Here is a 21,071-nt window from a genome sequence, read left to right as displayed (position 1 = left end):
TTAATGGGACTGGAAATAAATTTAGCAAGGACTGGAGATATGGCTGTGGTAGAGCACTTGCTTAGGTGATGTGAGGCTCTGGGTTTAATTCTCAGTACTGTAGAAAGACATAAGGAAGGGAAGGAGGGAGGGGAAAATCCCAGCATTCTAGGAGGCTGAGGCAGGAGGATCGCCAGTTCAAGCCAGGCTTGGAAATTTAACATGGCTCTGCCTCAAAAACAAGAAAGAAAAGAAAAGAAAGAGGCAAGAAAGGTGAAAGGCGGGGGATTAGCTCAGTGTGAAGGTGCCCTGGGTACCACAGAAACAAGGAGGAAGGGGGAGAGAGAGGGACGGAGGGAGGGAGGAGGACAGTGCCTGGCCCTGCTGTACAGTGGAGGAGCCTTCAGCTGGTGGCAGAAAGATAGGGCTGTGGGTGCCCATGCAAGGTCCCCCAAGCCATCAGGGGCTGGGTTGGGGACAGAGGGACCCTGGCTCCATGAGGTGACCTCTGCAAGCTCCTCACATGTGAAGGATCCATTTTCCGTGCCAGTTTGCTTCGGTCCTGGGACACCTGGCTCCTTGGCACTCATCCTGGGTGCATCCCTGGCGAGGTACCATGGGAGGCGCAGGTGGGTCAAGGGGGAGCAGGCTGCCACCTCCCCTGCCTGTTGCCCTCAAGCTGAGCCTGGGAGCCTTTGCCAGGACAACTCCACAGAGGCAGCACGGGGCATCGGACTTCGTGCCCGGCTTCAGCACCGTCCAGCCACGGACCTGTGTGAGTCAGTGCTATGTCCTTTGTCAGTGTGGTTGTTTGTCCTTCCACCTTCGGACCCAAACTGTAGCCCTGGTCCTTACCCCTCCAATAGAGTGGGGGTGGCTCTGCCAGCATTCCCCACCCTCTGAGGATGAATCCGTGCTTCCGAAAGCTGCTCTGAGGTTGGCCCAGGAGGCTCTAGGCCCGCGGAGGTTCCCTGGTTCTAGGTGCCTTGGTAGAAAGGAGTGCATCCAAGTCCCCCCAGCCATCAGGAATGGGGTGCCCTGCCCACAAAGCTCTCCCAGCGCCATGACTGCAGGTGGCTGGGGACTTCCACTACTGGGCAGATACTCAGAGTTATGGGGCCCAATGTGGCCACTGCCTCTCGGACCACCTCCCGTGCTGTGGAGCTGGGGCCCTGGCTGGAGCAAGGTAACCACCTTGGCTGGGCCCCTGCCCTCAGGCTTGAGGCTCCCTCATTCCCAAGGCAGCTGGACAGAATCACACTTCTAGAAAAATAAGCCTCTGCCAATTACGTAATCTTAGCACTTGGGAGGCTGAGGCAGGAGGACTGCTGCAAGCTCAAGGCCAGCCTGGGATCAAAATGAACAAACCAAAAAGAAAAAAATTAAGCTGGAGAATGGATTTCCCAAGTCCTTCCATTCCTGCCCTGATCCCCACAGAGACAGGGCCCAGGTCACCATCCTTCCTGGGGCGACTGTAGGGGCCTGTAGCACCCCCAGCCTACTATGGCAGGGCCAGCCAGGCCTGGCCCCTTGCCCACTGGTTTCCCTGCTCAGGGCCAGGTGGTGGCTGAGGATGTGGTGGCCCCAGGGGGACAGCAGACCCCACCAGTGCAGGCAGCTTCTCCTTCTGCTGTGGGATTCAGAAGCTCCTGCCATAGGGATGTTTGGCGCTTGAATCCCACGGAAAATTAAATCAATTACCCAGTCTAATAAAGAACTCCAGGTTTTTAATTAAACTAAGCTTAATTAAATGGCAAGAGCACAACTCTGTCAATGCCCTGATCAGGCCCTGGGGGCCGCAGTGCTGAGCGAACCACTGGCGGTCTGCCGGGATCAATGGGCCGCCAGTCCGCAAGTGTGGCCTGCTGATGGCTGTCAGGGGTCCTGGCTGCCTCCGGCCCAGACCCCAAGCAAACCAGGGCCCGGAGACCCCAGCACAAGACCAGGCCCAGGGGCTGTCCCTGTGCACACCGAGCCTCTGCCTACAGGTGGCCGTGGCCTCATTGGGACTCTGCTCTCCCTGGCACTCCCTGCAGAGCCCAGGGCCAGCTACGCTGGCTGCCACCTTGCCCTCCTCCTGCTCGTCCAAGGTCAGGAAGAAAGGGCCCAGCCCACTGAGGCTGCCAGGGCTGGGACCCAGAGAGGGAGACTGGGAAGAACCTTTCCCAAGTGTCCTCTCTTTCTGACCACCCTCCGCCTAGCCCCAAGTGCCAGCTGGGGAGGTGACAGACCATGGAGGACCAGGCTGCAGAGGGCATGTGGTGAGGAGCTGGAGCCGCAGGGTAGGATTTGCTCTGAGCTGGGCAGTGAGCAGGCCTGTGGGTCCTGGTCACTGTGGGGACTCCGAAGCTGCACCAGTCAGACATGGAAGTGGCCTCCCTGAGGTGGCATGGGAAGAGGGCCAGGATGACGCCGAGAACCCTGCAGCCCAACCTCCTCCCTACCCCGAGGGACAGTACACCTGTCCCCTTAGGTCCTCACCCCGCCCCACCTACTCCCAAAGTCCCCAAAAACCCTGGGAACCCCTTGCTGCCCACAGCAGGGCTGAGGCCCCAAGGTCTACCAGGCCCCAAGTGACCTCCTCCCCTCCCCAGCGCCCAGCTCCAGTGCCCTGGCCTGGCCTGATGGATGTGCAGCCAGGGTAGGAAGAGGGAAGTCAGCCGGAGCATCCCACCCTGGCGTAAGAACAAAATGTGTAATAAAAACACAGAACCTTCACCTCAATTGTCTGCTGTATATTTATTTCATAACATGCAGACTTAATAAGACACTGGGTTTAAGGCTACCATGGCAACCGAGTACAGGGAAGCTTGTCCCAGCAAATAGATGAGTTCATAAATAACCTGAGGTGCCAATGCCATCCAGGAGCTCTGCCACTCTGCTGCCCACGTCAGGCCCCACGTCCCTGGTTCTGGGCAAGGGCCATCCTTGGTGGTACTGGAGCTCTGTTTGGCTGCCGTGGCCCTGCCCCTGGCTGGGAGGCCTGGACCTCTGGGCCGGCCACACTGGAGACCCTGCCAGCCATGTCCCTGTGGGCCCTAGGCCATGCAGATAAATGGCCACAGGGGCAGGGGGTGACTCACGTGGGCCCCAGCATCCCCCAGCATCCATGTCCTGATGGCCCCAAGGCCTGGTCACTTCCTGCCTGGAGAGGCAGTGCTGTCTGTGTCTGAGGCACCCACCGACTCCTTTGGCCGGAGTCTCTGGCCCTGAGTTTGGGGACTACACAGCAGGGGGCAGGGACCCTTGAGCAGCTGCCCGAGCCCTGTCGCAGCCCCAAGGGACACACCTCGCCCTCTCAGGCCACCGTGGGCCCCAAGCCCATGTGGGCCTCTGGGAATCTCCCTAAACTCTGTACCTGACTGCAGCAACCCAGCATAGCTGTCCCCAGCCACATGCAGGACATGGCTGAGCTCTGAGGCAGCCCCATGCTCGGGTAGTTGCCGGTCCTGCGGGCATAAACCCGAGTCTCCCTGCTGGAACCATGAGAACCCACTCCCAGCCTGGCCAGAGCCCCAGGAGAACCCAACTTTCAAACGTGACACCAGTGGGGTGCCACCACTCAAGTGGCCCTTGAGGTTCCTGGGGTGAAGGACCCTGAGAGGATGAGAAACTAAGAAAGAGAGGAAGCTGGGGCCAGGTGGAGCCTTTACCCTCCTGATGGGAGGGAAGGAACTGCTCTGCCCCTGAGGCACCTTTATTTATACACGCAGGAGGATGTCAGTTTCAACCCTGCTGCCCAGCAGCCCATTGCTTGGATTGCCTAGGGGCTCGGTGTTTTCCTGGGCTGAAGCAACTTCTTCACCTGGCTGACCGGGGCGCTCTGTTTTGAGGATGGCCATGCCCTGGCCATGCCACAGCCCTGCACATGCGGTCAATTTCTAGCTTTAACGGCTCCCAAAAGCCAGGCATGCTGGCATACCTGTAATCCCAGCACTGGGGGGGCTGAGGCAGGCAAATTGCTGTGAAATTTAGGCCTGGGCAACATATGGAGTTTAAGGCCAGCCTGAGCTGCATAGTGAGATTCTGTCTCAGCTCCCCCCTCCCCCCACAAAAAGAAACTGAGCAAAGTAGGGAGTGAACAGGGAGCATGGAGATGTTTAGGGTAGTGGAACTAATTTATAGAGTGTCAAAATGAGGGACACTCTTCCCTGTCCATTTGCCAACAGAATGCCCAGGTGTGGTGCTGCACACCTGTAACCCTATTTACTAGGGAGGCTGAGGCAGGAGAAAGGCATGTTCAAGGATGGCTTGGGAAACAGTGAGATCCTACCTCAAAATAAAAGAAATGAGCCAGGCACATTGAGTGAGGCTGAGGCAGGAGGATCCCAAGTTCAGCTCAGCCTGGGCAATTTGGTGGTTTAGCAAGAACTCTGTCTCAGGGGCTGGGGATTTAGCTCAGTGGCATAAGCACCTGCCTTGCAAGCAGGCGGTCGTGAGTTCGATCCCCAGTACCGATAAAAAGTTAAAAAATAAAATAAAATAAAAAAGAACTCTGTCTCAGAATAAAAATAGAAAAAAGGTTGGGGGATGTAGCTCTGTGAGAAGGCCTGGAGTTTAATGCCCAGCACTGTGAGAATAAAAATAAGATAAAAATAAAAATAAAAATAAAAAGGACATTACCTGGAACTCCCTGGGTTCAATTCCAGGGGATGGCAGTGAGAGGGAGGCCAGACCCAAACTTCAAGCCTCGAGGAGCATCCTGCAAGAAGGAGCTAAAATGAGTCTAAAACCGAAACCCCTCCTCTGTTTCAAGGGCATGACTTAGGCATTATCATCACTGAAATTCTTTTGTTGGAATCATCTTCTGAACCCCCAGATTCATCAAAACTGTCTTTCCAGGAACCCCCAGGTCCCCAGGGCTACCCCAAGCTGGAGAACCCCCTGCACGGAAGACACAGGGGCCCAGGCAGGCTGAGGCAGGGCTGTCTGTGGAGGAAGAGGACCAGGACTGGCCCAGGCCACAGGCAAACACAGAGGTGCAGACCCCATGCCCAAGTGCCCTGTGCCCCCAACTCCTCACTGCGTGCCCTCTGCAGCCGGGTCTTCCTCAGCCGGTCACCTCCCCAGCTGGCACCTGAGGCTGGACAGAGTGGTCACAGAGAGGGGACGCTTGGGAAAGACTTCCTAATTTCCCTCCCTGGGTCACAGCCCCCGCAGCCTCAGTAGCTGGGCCCCTTTCCTTCCTGACCTTGAGAGGAGGGCAGGGTGGCGGCCAGGGCAGCGAGCCCAGGGCTTTGCAGGGAGCGCCATGGAGAGCAGAGTCCCAATGAGGCCGCGGCAGCCTGCAGGGAGAGGCTCGGTGTGCACAGGGACAGCCTCTGGGCCCGGTCCTGTGCTGGGGTCTTCGGGGCACCAGTTTGCTTGGGGTCTGTGCTGGAGGCAGCTAAGACCCCTGGCAGCTGTTAGAGGGTGGCACCTGTGGGCTGGCGGCCCATCTGTCCTGGCAGGCGAACAGCAGGTCCCGCTCAGTGCTCCAGGCCCTGTGGGAGACCCTTATACCCACAGCCCCCACCAGCCAGGAGTTTCTGCAGAGAGGTGCCCCAAAGCCCACACGCAAGCTGCTGCCCACCTCCAACCCACTGGCACCTGGCCTCCCTCTCTTGGCTGTGGGCCTGCGTCCTGGCGTACAGGTCCTGCGCCCCTGCCCCATCCCAGCCTTAGCTGCACCAGGACTGAGCCCTCACCTCCTCGGGAGCGGGTCCCTGCACGGCGCTGTGCCCAAGGCCGAGTGGGCGACGTCCCCGGTACTGCGTGCCCCGCCCCGCCGCAAGCAAGCGTGGTCCCTGCAGGACACAGGGCAGGGAGAGACCGTGCACCCCACAGCCCTGCGTCCCCACCTTCACCCCACCTGTGCACCTGGGGGAGGACCGAGAGTCCGGAAAAGAGCGTTGCCGCCCCCTGGTGCCGCCAGCGGGGAGCACCTGCAGCCGCAGCTGCGCGCACCCCTTTCCTGCCGCTCCGAGCCCTGGGCTGGGGAGAGGGGCAGCGAGGAGAAGCAGGGAAAGAGGGGACACAATTTGGGGACACGACCCCCGGGCGAAGGAGAGGCCACGCGCGGAGTCGCGGCACAGAGTCTCGCCCACACGCAAAACTGGGCGTCCCGCCTCGCAATGCACCGGGAAGCGCGCCCCCCCCCCCCCCCCCCGGCAGCTCCGGAGTCGCCGAGGCTCCGGCGCAGGGCCCGGCCCGCCAGGAAGCACCGAGGACCCACTCCGCGCGCCGCGGCACACGCGGTCACAGTGCACGGGAGCAGCCCAGAGAGCGAGGGCCGGGGTGACGCCGGGTGCGCCGGGTGAGCCCGATGGCGTGGGGTGAACCGGGGTGCACGGAGGCGAAACCTGAGCCAGGGTGAGCGCGCCCCGGTCACCCCGCGCCTTGGCGATCGCTGCGCCCCGCTCGGCCTTCGCAGGCCAGGCGCGCTCCCTGCTGGCAGCTCTGCGCTCCGCAAGGAGAGGTGGTGTGTAGCTGGGGGTCCTGGGAAAGACCTGGCTGCCTATGGGCTGAGTCAAGGCTCCAGGACCGCCTGGTCGACCCCACTGTCAGGAGCTCCACTCCGGGATTCCTGGCCACTGTGGTGTCCTCAGCTCAGGGTTCAGGCCCTGCCCCACAGAGCTCATCGCTGGGGGCAGGGGACAGGAAAGGGTCCCCAGGGGACACAGCACAGACCAGCACTCAAGGAGCACGGCTCACTGCTTCTATGGTGGGGGGTGGTGACGCAGGGTCCCTCTGTTCTGTCCCCCACCAGGGATGGCCAGGCAGCTGCGCTTGCTCAGTGAGGACCCGGAGCTCAAGGGCTGGACACATGGGGCAGGGCTGGGGAGGGGCAGAAAAGGAAGCTAGGAGCCAGGCATTGGGGTCTTCCTTGCAGGGGTACGTTCTGGGACGGTGGTGGTTGGAGCTCTGTGGGCGGGGGTGGCGACAGCCACTGTGGACCCACAGTGGTGTGTGCCATTATCAGAGAGATGGGGAGCAAGGGAGCCAGCAAGAGAGGGAGAGAGAGGGGATGGATAAAGAGAGAGGGGGAGGTAAGCACCTACCCTGAGCAAGCAAGGACAGGTATCCTCAGCACAGCGAGGGAGGGGAAGTGAGATTCTGCTATGACACTTGATTTTCCATCTGGCAATTTAATTAATTAAGTTTTTTAATAGATTTTTTTTTAATTTAAGGAGAAAAAGAAAAAAATTTTCTTTTTCAGAATTTCAGAAAACATAAACAGTAGGAAATCACTAGTTAATAGATTACATATTGTTATCTTAGAAATAGTTGTTCAAGTTACAAAATTAAAGCATATAAAGTGGACTTTCAAACAGTAAGACTGGAAATAGTTTTGTTCAATGATCCAACAAAACTCAGTAATATGGTTATCTATCTTATACACTTAAATATATATGCAGTTATATTCTTTAGAGCACTTTCTTCTTTTTTTTTGTACAATGACAATTACACATTTTGGGTTTTATTACTCCCACAGTTTTTAATACTTTTTTTTTTTGAAGAGAGTAAAACCAAATGTGCCGTAACAGAACAGAGTCAGTCAAATCAAAAGGATGGACATAATAGATAATGTAAAAACAAAATACTAGGTGTTCAACAATGGTTACCATACTGCCTCTTGCTATCTTAAAAAGAATTGCCTATATCATCAGTTATAATAAAATTGAACAAAACAGTAAAGAATAAAACCAAAACACTGGAGACACTACAGGACTTTAAAAGAAGATAATAGTCAACCGGGATGGGCATCATAATGAATCTTATTGTCTTCACAGTTTTGCCTATACTTTCGAACTTGGTACTATCAAGCAAAGCAGAAGAGGGGAAAATCAGTCAAAGCAAGATGGTGAGGGCTATACAGGGTTTCAAATCAAGTTAATAGGAAATCAAAGTGGGTTACTACAATGTATCCTGCTTTTTTATTTTTCCTTTAATTAAAAAGATAAAAATAAAAAAGTAAATAATTTTTTTAAAAAAAGGAGATTGAGATAAAAGAGGGCATAACAACAAACCAGCACAGGTCAAAGCATAACCATTTAAGCAAAATAGTGTTTCACCACAAGATATCCTGACATAAAAGTAGTTACCATAGTGTCTCTGTCCTTGAAATCTTTGAGTATAACTTCGTATACTGTAGCACCAAACATATCAAGACAATGTAAAACCATTCAAGAGAATGACAGTATTACAGGGTATTTAGAACCAACTATCAGAAAATGAACAATGGGGGACTGGGGATTTAGCTCAGCAGCATAAGCGCCTGAGCTCAGTGGCATAAGCGCCTGCTTTGTAAGCAGGCAGTCATGAGTTCGATCCCTGGTACCGATAAAAATGAAAAAGACAAAAAAAAAAAAAAAAAAAGAAAAGAAAATGAACAATGATTTCTGTATAATCTTGTCTATAAAAGTTTTTGCTTATATTATCACATATAATAAAATCCAATAAGATACAACCTGTTAAGACTGATGGAGACAGAAGAATGAAAGCTTGATGGACTTCAAAGCAAGATGATACTAAATCAGCACTATTATGATGTCTTGTTTTCTCTAAAATAGCTGTTCCTACCATCCAATCTTCTCTGCCTCATTTCTGTTGAGCTCTTTTTATGTCGTTTGTTGTCAGTTTGTCTTCTTCATTTCGCTTTCTGCTCCATTCATTGTGGCCTCTCTGCCACTGTTTCTGAAGTCTTGGTATTTTCCTTTTTTAGAATTTCCTGCAGTATTCTCTGTAGAGTTGAATTGGTGGTTGCAAATTCCCTTAGTTCCTCTTTATCCTGGAAGCACCTTGTTTTTCCAACAATTTCTTTTTTGTTTTGTCTTTATGAGACAGGGTCTCGCTATGCAGTTCAGGCTGGCCTTTAGCTCACTTTGTAGCCCACGCTGGCCTTGAACTCGAAATGATCCTCCTGCCTCAGCCTTCCAAGTGCTGGGATTACAGACATGAACCACCACACCCAGCTCTTTTCCATCAATTTCTAGGGACAGTTGTGCAGGATATATCAATCTTGGCTGAAGGTTGTTATCTTTCAAAGCTTGAATTATTTCCCCCCACGCTCTTCGTGATTTGATGGTTTGTGCCAAGAAGTCTGCTGTAATTCTGATGGGTGTTCCCTTGTAAGTGATCTGTTTCTTGTTTCTGACGGCTTTTAATATTCTGTTCTTATATTGGATTTCTGGAATTTTGATTATTATATGCCTGGGTGTAGCTCTGTTTGGGTTGTAGGTGGCTGGGGTCCTGTATGCTTCATACATCTGGGTATCTTTACCTTTTGCTAAGTTAGGAAAATTCTCTTGGATTATTTCTGTGAATAGCTTTTGTAGTCCATTTGTTTGTGTCCCTACTTCTTCTTTTATGTTCTTAATTCTTAAGTTATAGATCCTCTTATCATCTTCTAGCCTTTGTATTATTGCTGTTTGTTTCCTTGTTATTTTTAAGAAGTTTTTCATTTCATGCTCCCATATTACAAATCTGGCCTCTAGTTCAGATAATCTATCCTTAGTTTCTTTCAAGCTGTTATGCCAGCTTTTGATAGAGTTTTTAGTTTCCTGGTAATCTCTTTGAACCTGCTTCACGTATTCTATGTTTTCTCTATTTTCTCTATCAAACAATTTCCCTCTTTTTTTTCTGTTCTTCCATTCCACCATCTGTTTTTTCTTGGGCGTTGCTTAGCATTTCTCTAACTATTCTACTTATATCTTGCTTTATTTCATTAAATACTTCATTTTTAAACTCGTCTATGAGGCTCTGGAGATATTGCTTTATGTCTATTGGTGCTGTGTCTGATATTGCATGTTTTCTGTCTTCCTTTGCGTTTCCCTTTCCTGGATCATTGTTCTCAGGATTGGGGACTGAGGACCCTTTCTTTCTTTCTTTCTTTCTTTTATCTTTTTCCTTTTTATCGGTACCAGGGATCGAACTCACAACTGCCTGCTTGCAAGGCAGGCGCTTTATGCCGCTGAGCTAAATCCAGCCCCAAGGACCCTTTCTTGTTGCTTCCTCTTCCCATACTTTTTGTTCCTTCCATACAAGCGAATGTAGGAGGCCCAATTTTTTTTTCTCTTTGTCGGTTACAGTTTGTTTGAATTGTGCAGGCTAGGTGTTCCCACCCACTGCAGTGTACTAGGGAGACACAAACCTTGGCAGCCTCTGCTGGGCCCGCCCCTCCAGGTCAACCTACCGAAGGCTTCACCACTAGGGTGCTCCTCCAGGCACTGGGACCTGGTTTGGGCTAGCCGACTGGATCTTAGCGGCATCACGCAAGCCAGGCACTCCCCACCAATCCCGCTTGAGAGTGGAATATGCGGCTAATGTCACTGCAGCATCCTATTCCGGCAAGTCTGCCTGGTTCCAGTTATATCCTTTGCTGGAGCCTTCTATTCTATGAAAGGGTCCCCATAACGCACACTCACCACAAGTCGATGTAGGGCTCCCTGCTAGTCCTGCTCTCAACTCCATTTGCAGATTCCCACTCTCGGAGCTTTCCTGCGTCTCTCTCCGTGTCCTGCAGATTTGGACGCAGCAGCGGCAGCAGGAAATTGAAATCACGGCTTCCAGTGGGGCGGGTTCTAGCTTCCCACACTGAGATTTTATCTGTTCCTGTTATAGCACCAGGATTGGATTTCTAGTTGGTTTCTCTTAGCTTAGTTCATTCCTGGGTCGTCAGGGTGTATCTCTCCTTGCTTAGGACTTCTCGTACCGCACCATTCCTGGATTTTAAGGGGGGTATCTCCCTCCATAGCTGCTGCTATCTATCTGCCATGTTCTCCTGGAAGTATTAATTAAGTTTTTGAGACAGGGTCTCACTGCACAGTTCACTGTAACTCACTTGGTAGCCCAGGCCAGTCCTGAACTCACAATGATCCTCCTACCTCAGCCTCCCAAGTGCACTACCATACCCGGCTGAAGTTTTTATTTTTGGACAGACCTCTTAAGTTATGAAATCAAATAGACATAGTAACAAACCACAGTAGCAAGTTTACACAAGGACACGGGACTAAGCTTTGAACGACTTGCTGGAAAGTCATTTGGAACCATTGTCCAGGGAGCTGTCCTCCTGGTCCATCAGGGACTCAGGAGGAGCACAGAGGTACTCTGGCGGGGGGACCTGCATCTCCTTGGAGGTTGCTGTTTCACGAGAAGTCACATGGAGGAGCCACACTGGCCTCCAGCTACACCTAGAAGGCACCACCCCCACTACCTGCCCCTCTGGAGGTGATGGCTCTGAGGGTCTCAGATAACTGGAACCATGCAGCACCTGGCCTTTTGTCTGTTGTTTTCCAGGCTGGCCTTGAACTTCAGAGCCTCCTGCCTCAGCCTCCTGAGTAGCTGGGATTGAAGGCATGTGCCACTTCGCCTGGCTAGATTTGTCCTCTGTGTTCAGCTTCTTTCATTGGGCAACCTGTCTTTGGGCTCCACCCACCCCTGATCCTGTTCTGGTTAACTGCAGTGGACACAAGTGCTGCCTGTAGTCATTCCAGTCTGCATGTGGCATTGCTACTCCACCTCTGGGGACATCACCCTCTGAGTCCCAGGAAGGCCTGGGCTCGGCAGCTCCCTGGACAGAGGCAGGCATCCCTTCCAGAGACTTCTGGGCCCCACTGTGGCTGGCAGTACTGTAGGCAGGCATCATGGGATGCAGTGGAGTCTGTGCTGCCCAAGGAGACCTTGGGTGCTGTTTCCTGCTTGCTTTGGAGACAGCCAGCAGGGACTGCAGTCCCTGATGGGGAATTGTCTGTCCCCAGGGAGGGCTGCAGGAGGACCTTAGGCCAGGAGCCTGGCTGGCTGCTGGCCAGGGTGGCCTTGGCACCGTGGGCAGCAGGGTTTGGCAGTTGGTGCACAGCAGTATCTCCATCCCGAGACAGGCAGAGCATTCCTCTCGGTGTTATTCACAAGGACCTGGGCTGGCTGTCTGCTCTGGTGTCTGGCCAGTGGAGCATGACAGGGTGGCTGGCCAGGCACCTATGTGCTGGACATGATGTGGTGTTTAGTGTCCAGTTCAGGAAGGGCTCACAGATGTGGACATGCTCATTATAGCCACCCGGCCTAGGTAAGTAAGTACAATGGCCAGGCAGGCACCACTACCTTCCCGCCCAGTGTCCACTTAGGGTGGTGGGGGCGCCAAGGTGTGGTGCCTGCCAGTGCTCCAGAGATCTCCCCAGTGTGCACAAGGGGCCTTGGGGATGACATGGGGTCCCGAGTGGGGCCCTGAGATGGGGACCCCGAGACCTGGGCTGCAGTCTTGGGGCAAAGACTCCTGCACAGTTCTGGTGAGGTCGGCATGAGTGCCCTTTGGTCCCCCTCTGGCCCCTCTGTCCCCACTGCCCATCTCTCGTCTCAGCCCAGAATGACGAGGTAACCAGATGTGCCTTTGGCTGGAATCATTGAGCTTTACAAAGATAGGACCACCTGCCCTGGCTTAGCCTGCCCCTGGATGTGGCTGTCTGGGGTGGGGTGGCCCCTTGGATACAGCCATCTCTGTGGCAGCTGTGGGCAGAGCTCAGCATCAGAGCCTGGTGGCTGGGTGTCTGCAGGGAGCCGTGGCTCTAGGCTTCACCTTTGCTCTTTGGAATTGGGGGTAGAACTCAGTACCTTGCACTTGCCAGGCAGGTGCTGTACACTGAGCTATGTCCCCGGCCCTGGCTCTGCCTTTGAGGCGTGCTCCACCCACTCCAGGCCCAGGTGCAGTGCCCATCCCTAGTCACCCCCTGCCTGTGCCTCCCCAAAAATACAAACCCTCACTGGCCCAGCAGCACGGGGAGGAAGACAGGGATGGGGGCAGCAGAGCCCTTCCGGGCTGTTTCCCACTGGCCGTCCCTGGAAAAGGCCAGGAGGGAGGATCCCCTGGGACCAAGCACCGTACACTGCACCTGCTGCCAGTGGCTCTCTGTGTCCATCCGGGGTCAGTGCTGGAGGGAAGTGGGCGTGGGTCTGGCCAGAACTTCTGTCTCCATGAGGCAGAGATGGAACCAATTCCCAAGTGGAAAAAGGTGAGTCTTGGGGCCACAGTGCTTGCCTATCTGAGGCACAGGTTCCAGCCCCAGCACTGCAAAAGGGAAAACAAAAACAGAAACAGAAAAAAGGAAAGAAAAGAGCACAGTTTTCTGAGGCTCCAATGTCCACAGACTGCTGCCCTTGCCTGGGGACCTGGCCCAGCCCCACTGGGGCTCACATTCTAAGGAATTCATCAACCCCACCTCCAGATTACTCTAGGGCTGATTGAATTAGCAAATGCAATCACAATCTCAAGCGAGTTAATTGAGAGAATTTATTTAGACTTGACAGTTTTATGCATGTCTGATTAAGTATTATAAGGTGTGTTTTTGATTTTGCATAATTTAACTTTAAATCCTGCACTGGGGGGGCCATCAACCATCAGCGACCAAAATAACCCTCTCTGAAGATGCGTCCGTCTATGATTGATTTTCTAGTGCAGTGTCTCCCAGGTTTTTTGGGTGCAGTTGCTAAAGTGACAAATATGTTGGAAGTAACATTTTGAGCCGTCCCGGGCACCCTATAAATCTCCCAGAATGCATGCAATTCATTAAAAGTTTTGAAAGAACTACAAGTGAGCATTTATATGGCAACAAGTGACATATGAATGCATGTGTTTATCTTCCAAGTCTGCCATAAAGCATCACCGCCCCCTGCTTCCCTGGGAGCCCTGGAAATCGCCTGCGTTCAGGGTGACACTTGGCTGGCTACAAATCCTCGCCGCCGTCAGCACCACACTGTTCCATCAACACAGGAGACTCTTTGTGAGATTGGTCTGGAGAGAAGGCCACCCAGGCCTGGGCTGGGGCCACCCTGGGATGAGCCCTGACCTTGGACACAGCCTGCAGGTGCCCTGCATGGTCTGGGTCCGGGTTTCAGGAGGGTGGGGCCACTGAGCACCTAGAGCCTGCTGCCCTGAAGGACTGTGGCTGCCACCAATATGGGCAAGTGGCCACTCCTTCCCGGGTCTCTGGCTACCAGCCTAGTGTGTGGCCCACCCTGGTGGCAGTGGGAACTTTCGATTTGCGACAAGGCATTCATCCATGGCAGCTTCTGCGGCAGCACACACAGGCTGTCATGTCAGTCTCCAGGGCTGTGAGCAGGCTCGGCAGGTGCTCACTGCCAAGCCGCACCCGAGCCTGGGGAGGTGTAGTCCCTGATCCCAACCTGAGCGCTGCCTCTTGCTGCTGGGAGAGGAGGTAGGGACTGTGCCCCCGGTGGGTCCCTGATGCCTGTCCCTCCTGTGGGCTGAGTCTGCCCCAGGCTGAGGCTGGAAGCTCCAAAGCCCTTGGGCCACCAGAGGAGCACTCAGCAGGAGGCAGCAATGTAACCACCACCCAGTGGGTGCTGGCATGGCAGAAAACAGCGGCAGCTCTGCCCTGGGAGCTTCAGAGCAGAGACAGGGACAAGGAAAGAGCAGCCCAGGAGTGATGGAGCAGCAGAAAGACAGGGAGAGTGAGCGTGGGCCGGAGAGGACATGGGGGGAGAGGCAGGGCTGGATGGTGCCCATCTCCCTGGCTTGTGTTCAGGCTGGCAAGGCACAGAGGACCCTGCTCCAGGTCCCAGCCCCTTACAACCGGGATGACATTGACCTTGAGCCAGTGACTGCCCACTCTGAGCCCCTGCAGGGGGACAGGAGCAGCACAGGCTGTGGAGACTGGTCCTCCTGGGTACCAGCATACACCACACCCCAAGGACTGCCCCACACACGTGTGATCACCTGCTCAGTGAATTTCACCACCCCAGAAGGCAGCAACTGCACCGGCATCAACCTGCTTGGATGGCTACAGCAGGGTGCCACATGCAATGGGGTTGTGGTCACTTCCTCTCAGTCCTGGAGGTCTCAGGCTGAGGTCAGGGAATGCAGGGTCAGCTCCTCCCAAGCCTCTCCTCAGCTGGGAGATACCATCCTTCCCAAGTCCTCACATGGCCATCCCCTGTGCCTGTGTCCTAATGTCCAGCTGTGCTGGGTTCAGGCCCATTCCAGTTACTCCATTTTACTTTTTTTTTTTTTTTTTGTACCCAGGATCAAACTCACAACCTGGAGCTTGCCAGACAGGGGCTTATGCTTCTGAGCTAAATCCCCAGCTACATTAAAATTTTTCTTTTTTTGGTACTGGGGATCGAACTTACGACTTTGCACTTGCCAGGGCAGGCTCTTATGCCACTAAGCTAAATCCCCAGCCCAGCTACATTAAAATTTAAAGACTCTTCTCCAATCCCAGTCACCACTGAGGTCCTAGGGGGTGGAGAGTCCTCACATGAACTTGGGAACACAACTCAGGCCATAAGCCCTTTTGCATTCTGGTTCTGGGTCAGGAGCTGCAGCCACTAGGCATCTGGTCTGCGTCTGTTCTGAGCAGTGGTCCTGTGAAGACCTGGATGGGACTAGGGACCCCACTTCCCATTCGGCTCATCACTCCTTGGGCCCCCTGCATGTCCTCCCAACGTGGCAGCCATCATGGGCTTACTTGACATCTGTAACAGAGCCCAGACGTAGGAGGCAGAAGCCACAAGGTGTTTTATGACCTAGCATGAGGTCATTCTGTTTCTCTACCACACAGGTTGACCCTGGGCAGTATGCAAGGGACATCCTGGAGCAGGCACAGTGGGAGGCCACCTGGGCAGTTCTACACCTCCCCCAGCTTCTCCTGTACCATCCATGTGAGTTCTGCAGCCCCTCCCCCAGGCCTGTGCATCCTGACCCTGCCTTGCAGAAGAGAAATGGCCTGATGGACTGAGACTCTGCCCATAGCCAGGAGTGCAGGCCTCTGGATCTGAGCACCCACTCTCAGCTGCTCTCCACAATGCCACCTGTGATGTCCACTAGTGAACTCCAGGCCTGGCCTGGGACATACAGAAGGGCACCTCCCTGGGGTTAGGAAGACTCTCTGTGGGGACTGGAGACCCAGGATCTCACAGCAGGCCATGCTGCCATGCCTGCAGGCTGGGGTTCTGTCACCAAGGGGCACAGGGAATCAGCCATCATGGCAGTGTGCACGGGCCTGCAGTGTACCCGACCACTACTGGTACCTGCTGGGCAGGGAGGTGGCACACACACCAGCTGCCAGAGGCTCTGGCTTCGTTCATTGTACAATCAGAGTCAAGACTGGAGATTAAAAATCATTTCTCTTCCCATCCAAACTATTCTACAGATGCCCACACATGGGGGCACAAATGGCAGCATATCCTCAGGCCCCCACAGGGGTTCTCTCTCCTTTCCTGCCCGGGAGGCACCCTTCAATTCAAGGCTTCTTTACTTCCTGGCTGGGAGAGTGTCCACAGGAGTCTGCATGTGGCTGCCCTTGAAGTTTCCTATACACTGTATGGCACTGGGCACCAAGAGGCAATGTCCAGAAGGCCAACGTGGGTACTGCCCTGAGAAACAGCATGGTGGCATCTCTCAGGCCTCATTCTGTGGCTCCAGCAGCCACAAAGGTGATGAGAGCAGGAGGAGGGCCGTGGGCTGGTCTCTCCCTTGGCAGGGAGGAGAGGCACAGTGATCGCACACAAAGGCCCAGGACTGGGCTCCCTGTGCCTTGTCCCACTTGCTGGCTCATCACAGGCCCTGAGACAGCCATAGTCGGGGGTGGGGTACAGTGGGGGTGTCCCTGAGTCTAAAGTCACACTTGGGTTCCCCAAGGACAAGTCAGTTCACAAATGACCGTGGGGGGCTTGGATGCAGCTCAGTGGCAGTGTGTCTGTCACCTAGCATAGAAGAAAGAAAAAGCCTTGACCGGACCCGGCAGTCAGTCCTGCACTCCCTAGACAACGCGGGTAGGTGGATGGGGTGGGTGCAAAGCTGCTCACAGCGGAGGCCGGGCTGTGTTCTCTCCACACGGGACAAAGGCCAGGTGAGCAGTGGTTCTTGGGCTGGCCGGGCAGAAGGTGCTGTCAGCTTGGTGGACCCCTGGGTCAGATTTAGAGCAATTCTGCTCCCGGACATACAGAGGCCTCTCCAGGGCGCCAGCCAGTGCCCCTAGTCTTTGGCACAGCATAGACTGTCTCTGCAGGTGGCGCCAGGCGACTGTCAGTTTGCAGTCCCGACAAATGCCACCTGCTCCGTACAGTCCCCACCCCGGCGAGTGCCGCTGACTCAGCCCCACGAGAGGGACTCGGGGACACAGCGACCGAGATCGCAGAGGGGGGGACGCTCCTCGCTGCTGCGGCGTTCACACGTGCGCATCCACCCCGAAGAGGAGGACGCAGAGTCCTGGCTGGGCACAGCCTCCCCCGCCCTGCCCGCCTCTCCTGGGGTTGGCAAGGCCCCAGCTCCAGGTGGCAGAACTGTGGCGTGCAGGGACCAGAGTCCAGCGTTCGGGGCTGGAGAAACTCTAGGGCCCGCTCATGGACCGGCACAAGTACTTCCGCACGCGGAGGTGGGGCGGGCTCGGCGACGAGTGCGCAGAAGCGGGGCTCCCTGGGTTCGCGCTAGTGCCCCCCTGCGCCCGCATAGAACAAGAGGCTGAGCCCGCGAGGTCAGTGAGCGATGACGTCACGGGACGTTCGAGGCGCGCGCACGCGCGCGCCCCCACAGCAGCGTCAACTTCCAGGACGTTCCGCTCGGGCCCGAGACAAGCGCTGTGGACTCCGCGGTGGAGCGGGGGCAGAGGGGGAGTAAGTCCGCTCTACGGTGGCCGCAGAGGGACGGCGCTACGGCTCCCATGCTGGGCCAAACGCCTCCGGCAGCTTGCCCTGGGCGCAGCCTTTCCTTCAAGCCGCCCCAGTCAGGGGTGCGTGAAGGGCCGCGCCGTCGCCCCAATCCCTGAACAGCATGCGGCCGCCCCGCTCTCGGAACCCCAGGGGACAGGGGCGCCCTCAAGCCCGGTCCCCAGCGCTGCTGGCCTGTCGCGTGGTCCGGGACGCCGGCTCCGCCGCAGAGAAGGCAGCGGGTGAGCGGCGGTTTGGCGGGCGGGGGCGGCTGCGGGCCCGGGGCGGTCTCCAGGGCAACGGGCCGCGCGGCACCCGGAAGTGGCGCTGCAGGCGCTCGGGGCAGGTGGCCAGGAACGCGGGGTCGGGAACGGCGGCCGAGGGTTCTGTCGCGCGCCGGGGCGGGCACGCGGCCCCAGCGCTGACCTCTAGAGCACCTGTCGCCGCGCTGGAGCAGCACCCTACTGGCGATCCCAGCTGCCGGGCGACCCCAGCTTCCCAGCGTCCGCGATGCGCGCTGTGGGCTCTGCCCACGCCGCCGCCGCCTCGCGCCGCCATTTGCTCAGACCTCGGCCGGGAGGGGGAGCTGGACCAAAGTCCATCTGACGGCCAGACCGCTGGGCCATAACCCCCAGCGCTGTTACCAGCTTTCGTGTCCCTATCTCATTAACGCTGAACGTTCTCGTTTGTTTCCATCTCCACATCGCTTTGACTAGCTGTAGATGGCACGCCGGTGAAAACAGATGCTGTGTGCTGTTTTGTCTTAAGTGGTTGAGTCTGAAGGCTCTGCTGAGGTCCTGTGGCAGGCTGCCTGCCCCTGAGACCCAACTCTGTGTCTTGCCATGGCACCCCTGCAGGTGTTCCCCCTGCAGGCAGACTCGGGAGTGTAGTGTTTTGTACCGAGCAGGAGCAGTCAGGGAGGGACCAGGCAACCCGCCCAAGGTCATGCCTAGGAAATGGCAGCACCAGGCTTCAGGCCACCACCTGCCACTCCTTTCAGTCCTGGTTCTTTATAGGGTGTCCTTCAAACACTGTTGTCCCTGGATAAAACCCGAGTGTCTTGGACAGCCATGAGCACAGTCAGAACTCCAAGGGTGAGCAGGGAAGAGTCTGCTAATGGCAGTACTGCTTCTTGAAACCTAGTTGGTTTGGACATTGACTGCCCCCAGGAGGTCAGTGCTGCTGACCATGGGGCCCCTGTCCCAGCTGCCCTCACCCCCAGCACCATGAAACTTGTGGCTTTCACCTTGGGGGTCCCCTGTAAGCATCCCTGGGAGGGTTTGGAACTGCCGAGCCTGGTTTGCACCTCCCACCCCTCGTCCCGGGCCCCTGCTGTGGGAAGGTTGCCCTCATGGTGCATTGGGACTGACCTGGCCCTCTCCTTGCCCCTCCCCACAGGCCGACACTTGCCCCAAGCCCCAGCTGCAATCTCCCAGGCCTAGGCGCCCATGACACCTACGCTGATCGCCGCCAGGACACTGCACAGCCACTGTGAGCTAGTGCCCTTGCTGCCACCGGGTCCAATGCCGGTGATGCCCATCCCGAGGCGGGTGCGCTCCTTCCATGGCCCGCACACTACCTGCCTGCACGCCGCCTGCGGGCCTGTGCGTGCCTCCCACCTGGTACGCACCAAGTACAACAACTTTGATGTGTACGTGAAGACGCGCTGGCTGTACGGCTTCATCCGCTTCCTGCTGTACTTCAGCTGCAGTCTGTTCACCGCGGCGCTCTGGGGTGCGCTGGCTGCGCTCTTCTGCCTGCAGTACCTGGGCGTGCGTGTGCTGCTGCGCTTCCAGCTGAAGCTGTCCGTGCTGCTGCTGCTGCTGGGCCGCCGGCGTGTGGACTTCCGCCTGATGAATGAGCTGCTCATCTATGGCATCCATGTGACCATGCTACTGGTTGGGGGCCTGGGCTGGTGCTTCATGGTCTTTGTGGACATGTGAGGTGCCTTGGCCCGGTGCCGGGCTTATTCGGCTCTGTCCAGCCGCAGCTCTTCTGTTGGGGTCAGTGTCTGCCCCATCCAGCAAGCAGGTCTGCAGCACACACTCCCTCCCAGGAGCAAAAAGGGCTGAGACTACACCGCCTGTCTGTCCACCCTCCCCCAGCCACCGCCTCCCTGGCCTCTTCTCCTCTGCATTGCACTGTTCTGTTGTCCTTTAGGGTGGCTCTTCTGTCCAGTCTGTGTTTTGAGACCATGGACAAGGAGAGGTACAGGAATAGATCTGCAGGGGTCCCTTCAATGCATACCCCTTCCTGTGCACCCCTGATCTCAGCCACAGCCTCAGGGATGGTCAGGCTCCACTAGTGACACTGCACTGCCACATGGTGTCTGGCCCAGGCACAGACCACCCTCCTTTGTCTGTCTCCCTGGGGGGCCGTGTGGCTCCTGAACCCCAGGCTGGGCCTCAGGGCCACTGCAGTTTGCTGCTGCAGGAACCTGCAGGGCCAGCCCAGGGGGATGAGGGAGTCAGGTGCCAGCCCCACCCAAGCAGCTCTATCACCTTCGCCTGGAGTCAGGCCTGCACTGTAAGTCTGCACATGTGGGCTTCCTGGGAGCCCCCTCTTTCTCACTGGTGGGTGGTTCCAGTCTCCCTGTTTGAGGATCCAGGGTGATCCCACCTGTCTTGAATGATGTCAAGGGTCCAACTAGGCCCAACCTGGTAGGCCTAGGCATACGCTAAAGGGGCCTGCCAGGTACATGTGCAGTGGACTTCTGGGAGGACTGCCGTTCTCTGTCCACTGCCAGAGCATCCTGGGTAGGGACCCGCTCACCAGCCGGTAAGGACTGGGATCCCGAGCTGTGGTGGCCAGCACAGCTTACCGGTTGGGGAGAGCTCAGAGTGGTGACACCAGAGTGAGAACACCAGGTCAGTCCCAAGAATGGCAAGTTGGCCAAGCCTTGCTTCGCCCCAGATTGTTACTCGACGCCAGGGCATGGGCAGTGGCCCCTTTAACCCTGCCCTGCCAGGCAGACTAGAGGCAAGGGATCTATGAGGACAAATTTACCCACCGAAGAGAAACCTAGAAAACTCCAGAGCAGGCAGGATGGCAAACCCTGCCTGGCTGTAACCACTCCTCCCTTTCCGCTTGGCTTCTCCCAGTGGGAGGTCCTGTTGCAGAGGGTCTGTCTGGTTTCCCCCAGGAGGGGCAGGCAAGGAGCTCCCCAGTGGACCCCCGCTTGTCGCTGCAGAGAATCTTTTGCACTAATTCCCGCTCTTCCCTCAAAGCAGCTTTGTTTTGCATTAATTGACTGGTTGCTCAGAGCTACCAGAGAGCCCCCTTAGGTGGGTGACAGCAGGGGCGCCAGGCACCAGTGGTGGGAGGGGTGGGCCACCTCAAACGTGGACAAGGACCTTGCCATGCTGCACACCCAGCTGCCCGTGTCCCGAGTGCCTGTTGAATTCTTTATGAGATGAAATACCTGCATTAAACCTATTTTTTTAATACGTTGACCC

At 55.9% G+C, this 21,071-nt stretch overlaps 2 protein-coding genes across 3 annotated transcripts in view; both read left to right on the top strand.

Moving 5' to 3' along the window:
• Positions 1 to 16,551: 16,551 nt before the first annotated feature.
• The window catches only part of Nacc2 (NACC family member 2), a 68,497-nt gene continuing 63,977 nt past the window's right edge, over positions 16,552 to 21,071 (top strand). Inside the window, exon 1 of the mRNA XM_063244172.1 lies at positions 16,552 to 17,858. Within this exon, the coding sequence (XP_063100242.1) occupies positions 17,314 to 17,858 (545 nt within the window). The 5' untranslated portion in view covers positions 16,552 to 17,313. The remainder of the gene's footprint in view (positions 17,859 to 21,071) is intronic.
• Positions 17,671 to 21,068, top strand: Tmem250 (transmembrane protein 250). Of its 2 annotated transcripts, XM_063244174.1 has the most exons (3): positions 17,719 to 17,858; positions 18,633 to 18,710; positions 19,015 to 21,068. In XM_063244174.1, the coding sequence occupies exon 3, from the start codon at positions 19,065 to 19,067 to the stop codon at positions 19,557 to 19,559; it is 495 nt and encodes a 164-aa protein (XP_063100244.1). In that variant the 5' UTR covers positions 17,719 to 17,858; positions 18,633 to 18,710; positions 19,015 to 19,064; the 3' UTR covers positions 19,560 to 21,068. The 2 variants fall into 2 exon arrangements, with proteins under 2 accessions (XP_005005156.1, XP_063100244.1); XM_005005099.4 differs by lacking the exon at positions 18,633 to 18,710 and having other exon boundaries at positions 17,671 to 17,858.

The sequence above is a fragment of the Cavia porcellus genome, unplaced genomic scaffold, assembly GCF_034190915.1.
Source record: "Cavia porcellus strain 051 isolate PalLab524CR breed Dunkin Hartley unplaced genomic scaffold, mCavPor4.1 scaffold_49, whole genome shotgun sequence".
NCBI lineage: Eukaryota > Metazoa > Chordata > Mammalia > Rodentia > Caviidae > Cavia > Cavia porcellus.
This window is presented reverse-complemented; position numbering and strand designations above follow the sequence as displayed.

What these genes read in the sequence shown, in the direction of transcription:
- Tmem250 (XM_005005099.4), top strand. Translation starts at nt 19,065, where the DNA reads ATGACACCTACGCTGATCGCCGCCAGGACACTGCACAGCCACTGTGAG.